Genomic DNA, 12487 nt, shown 5'->3' on the forward strand with positions numbered 1-12487 from the left:
TTTCCAGTTTTCAGGGAGAAAAAAAGTGCCATGAGTGTATTTTTCTTTTTTCTTTTTTTACATATTTCAGAATTGAAAGAGCTGTTGGCTGTTTGTGCTGAGGATGTCACGTCCTGTTTACCAGGAATTTCATGGTAAACATGAAAGTGTGCATCCAAGTAAAACACAGTTAAAGGCAAGGGTGCTCAATTCTGGTCCTGGAGATCTACCATCCTGCAGAGTTTAGTTCCACCCCTAATCTAACACACCTGATCCAGATAATGAAGGCCTTCAGGAACATCTGAATATTAGAGCCAGGTGTGTTGGATCTGGATTCTCCAAGGTGGTAGATCTCTATGACCGGGATTCAGCACCCCTGGTTTCAAAGCTGCATGTGTGAATAATGCATTACTGGTAAAAGCGTCCTGATAACATCCCAGGATTTGATTGCGAAAAGATCTTTCGTAATTGACCAACTTACGAAGATTTTGTGCAGATCTCAAGCTTTCATAGTTCTGGAGATGCTGGAGCCTGGAATTTTGCAACAAAACTACAAGGTGATCCTGACAAAGGTAATCAAAAGTAAATCAGCATAATCGCCTGACCTAAGGTCATATCACGGTACACCCTGAAAAAAAGATTCCCTAATGATTCATGGCTTGGATGTATGGTTCTAGGAAAAACCTTTGTTGAGGTTCTTTCAGCTTTAAAAAGGGTTTTTCTTTGTGGCATCATCCCCAAAACCCTTTTTTTGGTTCCATGTGGCACCTTTATTTGATAAAAAATGATTTTGTGGAGGGAGGGACAGCCAGATAGATGGACAGAAAGATTACTACAGGAAAAGAACCATTATCTTTCTACAGACTAAAGGACGTATGGTGTCTCAGGGAACCGTAACTTGTTTGGAGCTTTTAGCATTTAGATAGCTATTTAAGCACAGCCTCTCTACACTAAATCACCTGCCTGCCTTTATTTGTAACCTCTGCTGCTGCTGGATCTGCTTCTATGCTCCAGAACACGCAGAGGGGACAAGCATCAGACCATTTAACGTTGATGTACGTCAGAAGGAACTTTCTGACCTCGCTCTGCTAGCACTGCTTACAGGTACAGGTTAAGCTTAATACAATTAAGGGTAATGTTGGCTAATGGCAGCTAGCTGTGTGTATGTCTTAGTAAAATCAAACTCCCTGCAGAACAACAGATAATCTAAAAGAACAAAAGTAAACAAATTTATGGTCATTTTTTACTATTTGTCATGGAACAATAACAAATTCTGGAAATGTGCACTGATGACTGATCTGATGGGGTCAGTTATGAGTAGAGGAGCAATGAATTGGGCGTTTATGTTTGAGATCATGTCTGAGTGTTATATTTGAGTTAAAGTCAAGTGTTATATGTGTGTATACCTGCTTGCATTTGTGAAGGGGTGTGTGTATGTGCTTATACATCTGTTAGGGCTGCCAAAGTTAACAAGTACGCCTTATTATAATAAAATATTAATGTGCTAACACATACTTTACTGGCAGTAACATCTTTGCCTAGTTTGATCCTTCAAATCATCTGTGGTAGTGCAGGCTGAAGTCCAGCTGCAGCGCACTGTACGTCGCTACGGTAGAATCTGTGGTTGTAGCACTCTCATTCAAATACAGCTTTTGAATATTCGAATTTGTAATTGGATTTTAAAGCGATACCTTAAGAATCTTCAGCAGACTACGCGGGACAATGCTCATGATACAACTACAGATAAATCAACAAGCAGCAAACTAATAAAAGCAATAGCCTCCACATTAAGGAGATTCACACTGTAAGAACAAACCATGACTGAGAGTGTGCAATCACAGGAGGGAAACCGTATGCACTCTGTAAAAATCATGTAACTTTTATATTTCATTTCATACATAATCTGTGTTTATACACATGAATTATTGAAAGTAGCAAATACATTATGCTAAACCTATTGTAAGGTGCTGTTCAAAAATCAGACATCACCCTTTATTTATTTAATAATATTTCAGTTATGACAGCCAAAATGAAGAACATCTTAAGGTTAAAATTAGAGCAAATAAGACAAATGTGGTTAACTGCGATTAGCGACACAAAATGATGCAATTAATTGCAATTAATGGCACAAAACGATACAATTAATCACAATTATTTAATATGATGACTATCATTTGACAGCCCTAATATTTGAGAGTGTCTGAAAGTCTTTAAGTGCTGGAGTCTGTAAAGTTGCGTGCATATTCACCCGCTCTGATTTTGTGTGGAGGTTATGAGGAGGTGGCTGCTGGGTAAATTGAAGCTCCATGCTGTGATTTCACACCAGCATCGAGTGGCTGTGCGCCGCATGGCTTCAATGGGCACACATAATGGTGACTGACAGCAGAGGAGACGGAGTTTGTGTGGTGAGCGTGAGTGTGGATCAGCAGTTTCAACTCACCTTCACGTTAGCTGAATTGTCCTTTTTCCAAACGCAACAAAACAAAAGCAAAGGGTAATCAGCAAAAGCGTTTCTCCCGAAACTTTCAGGAATACAGATGATACAATGACGTGTATGTAGAAGCAGTAGCATATTAACACCAACACATACCACAGCACGCAGGCATCTGGAGGACAGATTATCAGACTGAGGGTCTTACATTTGACAGCGTTATAGTCTTTTTTCTTCTTTAAACGCTTTGAAACATTCGCAGTATGCAAAGAAAAATCTCAAACATTTGATTTTCAGTTTGTTTGAGAAAGACAGACTGCCCATGTGTCCTTCAGATGGTTTGCTAAGCGCAATAAGAATCAATAGAGGAAAAAAACAAAACTAAAAAAGACAAATATTTTTAACAGAATGTAATTAAAAACAGGAACAAATCCGAGTGAAAACTTTACTTATTTTAAAAACAGTTGACCAATGTGGTAAACAGCTGATAACATTATTACAAATCCAATTCCAAAAAAGTTGGGACAGTATGTAAAATGCCAATAAAAACAGAAAACAGCGGTAAGTAAATTCTGACCTGTATTAAATTTAAAATAGTACGAAAACACCAAATGATGTTTTACCTTATGAACTTCATTCTTGTTTTTTTTTCTTGTAAATATACGGTCATTTCAAAATTTGATGCCCCACATCACGTTCCAAGAAAGTGGGGACAGGAGCATGTTTGCCACCTTTCCTTTTAACAGTGATTAATTAATGTTTGGGGACTGAAGACACCAATAGATACAGTTTGGAAACATTCTGCAGCTATACAATCTTCAGCCATGCAACTGTATGAGCCTATATTATCAAATTTTGCACTTCATAATGTGTCACGCTTTTTCAATATGAGACAGGCCAGTATAGCAACCCACACTCTCTGATTATGCAGCCATGCTGTTTTAACAAGTGCAGAATATTTCTTGGCATTGTCATGTTGATTTAAGCATGGACGTCCCTGAAAAAGATGGCGTCTAGAAGGCAGCATATGTTGCTCCAAAATGTGTGCATATCTTTCAGTGTTAATGATTCCTTCACAGATGTGCAAATTACCCACTAGTACACCCCCATACTATGACAGACCCTGGCTTTAGAACTTTATGCTGGTAACAATCTGGATGGTATTTTTCCATTATTTCCATAAACTATTTGAAAGGTGGACTCATCAGACCGCAATACATGTTTCCACTGTGCCTCAGTCCTTTTCAGATGAGCTTTTAGAAACCCATAGAAATCGGCAGTGTTTTTGGATGTTGTCGACTATGGCTTCCACTGTAAATAGGAAAATCTTAACTTGCATTTAAGTGGATGCAGTGATGAAGTATTCCTGTGCTCACATGGTAATATCTATCACAGAGGCATGCCCATTTTTAATGCAGTGACCAAGGGCTCAAAGGTCATGGGCATTCCAGTTGTGGTTTTTGGCCTTGATTTGTATGGGTTTTTGAATCTTTTGATAATAATATGTATTGTTAAGGCTGAAATACCTAAAATCCTTGCAATCACTCACTGAAGAACATTCTTCTTAATGTTCTTAAACAGTTGGACTATTTGCTGATGCATTTTTAGGCAACGTGGTGAGCTGCGACCCATCCTCGCTCATTGCTCCATCCTAACTTTTTTGGAATATGTTGCAGGCATCAATTTCAGAATGAGTGCATAGAGTTATAATAATAAAGCTGATATGATAAAACATTAGATATCTTGTCTTTGTACAGTCTTTGTTTAAATACAGCTCAAAGGATTTACAGATCACTGCTTTCTGTTTTTATGTACATTTAACATACTGTCCCAAAATTTTTGGAACTGGGTTTGTATGTTATTGGTTAATTTTCATAGAATCAGGAAATAGAGAAGGTATCCAAGTGGCACAACTATTTAAACACTGGCTCTATTGTTGAGTAGGGTATTGCTACAGCTTCGGAGCCATGGCCCTCTCAGGACTACAGCACTCTCAGATGTGATATTGCGCATGTGTGTTCTGAAGGCGGTCAGGCTGTTAAACAGCTGTATGAACTTGAAATAAAGCATGGGATATTCCACTCTTTAGCCTAGCAGTAGCCTCAGAGTGCTGAAGCCTAGGAACGTGGCGTCTCTGAGAGCCACGGTGGGGGACTACTGCTATTATTAAGAAATCGGAAGTTTGTTCTCCAGAGATGCCATAGCCATCCGTAACCAGGACTCCTACTCATTCCAATGCTAGCCAACGCTGTCGTCTGTTAAGTGACATAACAGAACTGGCCATTAGCGTTCTCTAGCATGTCGAGCTGTCCAATGACGTTGCGTTAGCAGCAATTAGATAATATAACTGCAATGATCTATGGTACAATTGTTTCCTAACTGACGGCACTGAAGATGGCACCACCTCAGTGACAGTTTAGTACCTTTTTAGTACCCTGGAGAGTTTTACCCCACACTGAAGATTCCTATTCCAGCATTATGCACCTCCCTCCTTTTGGTAACTGGTCAAATGTACTTGTGATGTGGCATTCTGTAAATATATGAGGCTGTTTTATTAAAATAGTAATAACACCAAATCAATCACTGCTGCGTTTATTCTATGGAAGTTAAATGAAAACAAAAAGATACTAGTTGACTGCATTTTAAAATAAGGTTTTCACTCTGGGAAGTGATTTTGCTTCTGTTTTTGACAACATTCTGCCAAAAATATTTTCTTTTTCCGTCCCTGTCGACTGTTTCTAATCCCCGTTACTGCCAATCTCTGAAAAGTACAGATGAAACGAGTTGGAACTCCTCTTTTCTTCTCTATCCCCCACTGCTAAAACAGCGGTGTGATAGAAGTGAGAACTTTCTCAGCTGGAATTTCTCGCTACGGTTGATTGGGTGGAAATCCGAGCCAGAGTGTTCTGGAACTCTGAGTCAGCAGCGGGAGCTCCATTGCACCCCACACACACTGTTTGATAACAATAGTCGACACATGCTCAACTTTTCCAGTGTTGACTAAAGCTGATCCAGGTTAAAACAGTGATGTGAGCTATGCTAGCTGAGTCACATCAAACTTTTAAATAACATGACAATCACTGTCCACCTGTAGCTCCATCTTGCTAGTGTACAGAGACTGCAGCTCATCTGTTGATGCACAATTTACATTGCTCATCAATGGTCAGTTTCTCACCAGAGAGTTACTCTTGGCTGGATGTGATTGGGTGGTAAACCACTCTCAACTAGGGCTGTGAATATTTTGATAGTCGATTATTCGTGTGAATTCATTGAAAAAAATTGGTTAATCGGCCTGTAAATGCAAAAGGCAGTAACAATAAGATGTTTAGCAATGTTCTGACAAACTGAGGTTGTGAGCTAAATTACCATCACTGAAAAAAATGGCGCTTTGTTTAAGCCCACAATTTTGAGTAATAAGCAACAGCCAAAAATAAGTGATATCATAATAAATATGTAGATTAACGCTGTAACTTTTTAGGCTGCAGGTTTAACATTTTAACTTGCTAGTTCACTAGAAAAACTGGCCTATATGTGAGGAGGTTTACAGCATGATTTTTTATTTTATGTGAAAACTATGTATACAAAATGAGCTGAATTTTATGCTACTAAACCAGCTGTACATAGCTAGCTAATGTATGTGACGCCACGACAGGGTGAGCTGATGAATGTTCAATACTTTTTTTAAGTAGCAGCTACATACTGATAACAGAAACTGATACGGCTCAGAACATTACAGTGACTAACGTTTGTAATGTAGAATGATGAATCTAATGGTTACTGATCATTCTGCTGCTTTAGCATGTTTTCTCTTTCACTGGCCGAAGGTAACAGTGTGCTTTCATGGAAAATGAACTCAGACTAGCATATCATCGCGTAACACCCTTGTCTATTTTTGGTGGTGTTCATTTTTGTTTTTGGCACAGTTTAAAATGTCCAGTTACTCTTTTCAGTGTAGTAAAATGATGAACAGCCCAATAGTCCAAAATTACAAGGACAAAGTTTTGTTACACTGACTTTAACTACAAAGGTTAAGAACATTTTATCCTTCTCCTGTGAAGTTTCCATTTTGGTGATATGAGATTTTGTTCCAGCATTCTGATCAATTGCATGTGACTACTTTCTCCTTCATTTTAAGAAGAATCCCAGACTTTCAGCCATAACCGTTCTTTTTCTTTCTCTATCTGCTCACGTAGCTATGACACTACAAGTGTAGAAGTAAATTGCTGCCTTCTTCAGATTAAATCGTAACTCACTCTCAGAATGTACTAAACGTTCATTAAGGTGGTATCCCTCTTGTAGCTGGGGTGGTATCCTCAAGGGCACGTCTTCAGTTAGTTCACCTTTAGTTAGGGGACGTATTGTGCCATTAGCCTCTGCGATTATATTTTTTAATATGTACTGATGCCCTGTCTTGCCTCCAGGCTTTTTATTTTATTGCTCTGATTTAAAATATTAGGGTCACAGTTGGATCCTAAAACCATTGTACCTGTGAGGGTACATTTACATTATTTGTACCTTGACAAACGAAACAAGTACCTGCACAGTAGCTTCTTTTCTGGCAGCGTAGGCTGGACTAATAATTAATAACTGTTTCAGCCTACTCTCAATCCTGCATTCACTGCGGTGTCTGATACACTAACACCAAAACCGCACACCATGTCAGTGTCACTGCTGTGCTGAGAATGACCCACCACCCAAATAACCTCTGGTCAGTGCTATAGAAAGAACAGAGGGGGAGAAAGACTGCACAGCAACAAATGTACGACAGTCTGTAACCGTACGCCTTTATAGGTGGACCTCATAAAGTGGACAGTAAACGGACAAACAATTTCCAGCACCGAGTTATCATTATGGTTCATCTGTAACAGCCAGAGTCCGTACTTATATATCTAGTTTCTGGCACTGGCCTGGTTAGAAAGGTCCCCTCAGGTGGTCGACTGTCTGTGTGCAAGTGATCTGACATAGCATGGCGTCAACAATGAGTTGTCTGTAACCATGGTTACCTTGGTCTCTGTGCGGCGGGTGGTTCCGTCATCGGACGTCACCACGGAAACGTGGGACGTGGGTGTGCCGGGGTCCTCCTCTATGGTAACAGTCTCCTCCACCACCTCCTGCGGCTCCTGCATCATGGCCAGAGACGTCTGGTTACTGGGACTCTGCTCCTGTAAAACACACATAGGTCAAAGGTTAGGATGCTGCATGTGCACTGAATTGATCTAGACGTTCTTTTGTAGCTACTGTTGTGGAGAGGTGTTTTTACTCGTTTTTCGATATTAATGGCCCAAACTGAAGGCCTAGCTTTAATAGTCATGGTTCACAGTTTATGGGCAAAGAATAAATAGGGCAGTCACAACAGTTAGAACAGTGGTCAAGATGGGAAGAGATTTGAGGGTGGGCCGTGTTAGCACTTCACCTGAAGCCTTACAGACAAAGTTGCAGTAAAGGATTCACTGTTTTTCGAGCTTTCATTTAGTGTGTTGTTTGAAACCTGGGGTGATGAGCCGCTGAATGATGGGTAAGTTGAAGCGTTGTTAATGATTGAAGCAGCATGCCTCAAGCAGTCTCTCACTCAGACACGCCAACCCATGTGCTCAAAAGCAAAGACACCTTCCGGATAGGAGGCTAGACGCCATCCGCCCAAAATATCAGACACCGAGAGGAGAGAAAAGATAGATATGCCCCGCAGTTTAAAATAAGCAGGAAATCGACAACAACAAATTAAACACGAGAAGGGAAACGAAAAGCACTCAGAGTTGGCGTCAGAGAGAGGACAGAAAGTGAAGAAGAAAATGAGGGAGAATAAAGGAGAAAGCTCACATGAGTATGTGTGGCGTGCTCAGATGAAGGATGATGCCTGGAGAGCTGTTTGTTTTCCGTCTATCTTTGAGCGTGCTAACGAGGGTCAGTTTTTCCCATTGATCAGCCTAGTCGCACTTCAAAGGCACTGTGATGCCCGAGTGATCCTCTGCCCGTCTGTGCAATCGTTTATTCAGCCTTTTATGTTTCCGCATCAGTCTGACAAACGTCCACTGCGCGGGCAGCCAGAGCGAGCCTGGGATGGCCACTCTAGCTGGTCAAGAGACGGGAAAGTCAAAGCAGAAACTTTTCCCTCTCCTCTGAAGTCAGCCTGGAGTTTTAATTGCTCATGTTAAAGCCGTGCGCGGGCGGGAATAAGGCTTCTCAGCTGAAGTGCCGCCTACTAACCACTCAAGTACTTTCTGCCTTATAAAAGCAACGCTGCACAGTAATAAAGCTTTGATTCAGTCACTAAGAGCCTGTTAAGAGGCTCATGAGGGCGGATTTCAGAATTCTAACACTGTAGAGAAACTCACAGACTCAGATTTCTTTACAGTGGTGGTGATAGGAACCAGACGTCACCAAGACTACAACACAAATATAGCCATTTTATTTATAATCCAAAACCACCAGTGAACCTACAGGTGTCTTTTGAGTTTTAAATGGAATGTTGATGATGGTAAAATAGTGATAAATCCAAAAAAATGTTTGTTGGTCTATTCTGCCTCCAAACTCCCTGCCTCACAACTACCTCTAAATTTAGTTGTTGTACGTAAGTTTAAAGGGAACAAAAAAACCCCAAAGAACTCTAAAATAATGTTAAAGTAATATTTTTTCTGTGACATCCATTCTTCTACAGTAAAACAGCACAACAATTACCTCCCACAGAGGACATAATGAGAGCAAAACTGCTTTCTGAGACTAAATATGTAGCGCTAATGCAGCAATGCTAGTTTTGCTAAGCCACTTCCATCATACTGCTTTCTACTTTCCTCCCTCTCAGTTGGAGCAACATAGGGAACTGAACACAGCACAGCTAAAATGCTAACGAGCTAAAACATAACTATTTTATGCTAAACCTTTCAGTGATGAATCTCTTTGCTAAGTTTTCAGCGAATACGCTAAAGTGCTAATTCATAATTCACAGAAGAACCCAAAGATGTTGATGCTTCACTGAAACTGGCTGTTTTTATCAACAACAGAAGCCTAAGTGAGGTGTTTTTGTGCTTAGCAGCACAAACTGCACACAAAAACAGACAAAAACGTGTTTTTTGTGTGAAGAAAGGAAACAATTTCCACCAAAAACACATAGCATGGCTGCTGGTAGCATAATTCGCTAACTGAGCATTACTGCAGCTAAAATTCTGCAATGCTAATACACCGAGGAATTTTTCGCCTCCGTGTTGACTTCTGTGAGGCGGGTGCCAGTCAGACGGGCCTGTTAGCGGAAAGCCACGTTCCTTTCTCACCTCCGGATCATGTGTGCAGTCATTTCACGCGCGAGGGCGACAAGCCCTGTCAGTCTGAATAACAGTGTTTGCTAGCACAGCTCTCTTTACAGCAGAGTGCCTTCAGCTTGCCGGCCTGGTGACCGCCGCACCGCTGGCTTAGGGGAACGCTCCGCTGAACTGTGGAGCAGGCCGTCAAAAAAAAGAGAAAAACTTGACTTTCAAATGAGTCGAGGCGCTACATGTGAATGCTGTTAGCATCAGGCTGCTAGCATATGCGTCTAATACATCGTAAATGAGAGAGCAGAGTGAAACTGGCCCTCTTAATGAATAAATGATTACGAAGTGTCGGGATTAAACATCGCAGGTGCCCTAAGTGTGGGGATTGATGTTAGAGGCACAACACAGACATTTTAGCGACATTAGCCGTTAGGGAGGAAAACTCAGTGGTGCATACGACCAACGACAGTCCATTCAGTTATTAATATTCAATATGCAGACTATAATAGCTGCATCACTCAAAGCATGCAATTATCATCAGAGGACATATGACACCCATATGTTCCAGTCCTTGCACTGTTTTAAATTACACTATTTTTAATATCAATATTAGACAGTGGAGAAGAACACGGCTCAAACAAGCACTGAAATTAGCCCAAAGAATTCTACAGCTATTGTCATTGTTGCTATACATTTGCGTAACTTTTAATAACTATCTAAACGTAATTACATAAAACCATAATTAATTACACAGTTGTCTAATGAACAGTGGTTAACTGTGACTACTAGACGTAGGCCATCAGTTCACTCCATAAATGCCAAACCTTGAGAACGAGAAAAATTAACTGCGCTGACATACTATTAACATGTTAGTGCTTAGCTATGTTAGCGCTAAGCTAGCATGGCGCACGTGGACATTTTGTGGCCGTTCTAGATTAAACACAGACTTAATGAACCTTGAAACGGACATATTAATATATATTTCATCTTTATTTTCACCTTTTACATAGCAGTTTTATAGTTAATTTTATAGTTAATGTAGCTATTTTGCTTTTCTGGAACATCTGACTGAAACCTGGCTGGTCTAGTCTAGGGCTCATGTTCACAGTCAGTGATGTATCTAGAACTTCCACAAGGCCTGGAGTGACATTTTTCAAATTATATTGATCCCACTTACTGGAAATCAGAACGTGATTGGTTGATTCCACCGTCAATTCCAAGTTATGTTGGCAGTTAATCTAAAAGGCCTTCAGTTCAGCTCCTGAAGTCCTAACCAATGAGAGAGCTCGCTTGGCTGTATCTGCCCAGATACCACAGAGAAAAAAATTCTGACTGGAAAAATTTCTTTTGGTCGTTTTAAGATTTTAACGCTTTCGTTATCAACCAAAATTGAAGTTTGAAATAAGAGGATTACTACAATACTTGCAGAATTCAAGTACAACAAGCATAATGATTATAGTAAATTAAAAGTAAAGTAAAAATTAGACAGTTTTTTTCCAGTTCCAGGAAATTATTTGACCTTTTCTGAAGCCGACATGTTCCCCAATCATAATGAATTACCTTTAGAGTCAATGTGCATTTTGTATCAGCAGACTTCAATCCTCATTTCTGACTTGTTTCACTGTCAAAATTGACAGAAAGGTGGCAAAAAACTTTTTATCATCAATACTAAACTAAAGCCTATATGCATAACATGTCTACTTTTCTTAAAAACACAAACGTGGTACGGATTGAAAGATTAGAAACTGTCGTTTGAAGGAATTTCTCTGCATAACCGAGAAATAATTACAATATTTTAAAATTCATTGATTGAGATGCAAACAAAGAGAGGTGGTGACAGGAACCAAGGGTCGCAATATCTACAAGAGAAAACTAGCCATTTTGTTCTCTAATGTTGATGATGGTAAAATAGTGGTACATCTGAAAAAATAAGTTTTCTTTGGGGACTGTTTTGCCTAACAACACCCCTCTGCTACGAATGCATTTAAGTAATATGTTATAGGCCAAACGCTTGTAGCAAAACTATGATAAAAACATAATTTCATGTAATATCTTTCTGTGAGGGAAATGCTAGGGTCATTAAACTCTCCAGTTGTCTGGTTCCCATCACCGCTGTGAACATTTCTGACTCAGTATGTTTCTCTAAATTGGAGCATTTCACATCAAACCACTCTGTTTACATCTCACCCATTTAATTACGCGGAAGTGTTGACACCTTGTTACTGTCATCAAATAACTCCTTTCTGGAAGCAGCAGCTGCTTTTAACATTTTATGAACAGTTCTTGATGAAAAGGCCAATAGAAATGGTCCAAAATGACTTGTGGTAGTATTTGTACTAAGTTTTTCCTTCTCCTGTAATGTTCCCGTTTCTGAGATACGAGGTTTTGCTACGATACAATACCACACCAAGCTTTTGTTATTGCTGTGGGTTCAAAACAAGAATAAAACTGTATTTTTTCCAGAAATACAGGTGCAGGCTACGTAGCACAGCTTCACACAGCCAATCAAGAGCTTCTGCTATTAAGGGAAGCCCACAAGCTGATTGGGTTCTTCTCATCAGTCGGACGGGCGGATTGGGCCGCGGGGCAGGCTGGGGATTAGCTCTAACCTGGGCTTCATGCTCCACAGCCTCGGAGACTGATCCTCTCAGCATGTGGGGAGGTGGCGGGGGGGTAGCTCCACACAGACACCACTTGACTCTCTTACAGCTCCCTAAACACATTATTACACCGCTGGCCTCCTGACCTGAGTGTCTCTGCCGGACTGCCTTCTCTTGTGGTGGCTTCGTGAAGACGTTTAGCCACTACTTCGTCCACGGTGACATTCGTTTTA

General features: G+C 40.4%; 1 protein-coding gene across 1 annotated transcript in view; it reads right to left on the reverse strand.

The window, feature by feature from the left end:
* The window catches only part of arvcfb (ARVCF delta catenin family member b), a 149098-nt gene that overhangs the window by 106811 nt on the left and 29800 nt on the right, over positions 1-12487 (reverse strand). Inside the window, exon 2 of the mRNA XM_036599157.1 lies at positions 7414-7572. Within this exon, the coding sequence (XP_036455050.1) occupies positions 7414-7572 (159 nt within the window). The remainder of the gene's footprint in view (positions 1-7413; positions 7573-12487) is intronic.

This window comes from Colossoma macropomum, unplaced genomic scaffold (genome assembly GCF_904425465.1).
Source record: "Colossoma macropomum unplaced genomic scaffold, Colossoma_macropomum, whole genome shotgun sequence".
Lineage (NCBI taxonomy): Eukaryota > Metazoa > Chordata > Actinopteri > Characiformes > Serrasalmidae > Colossoma > Colossoma macropomum.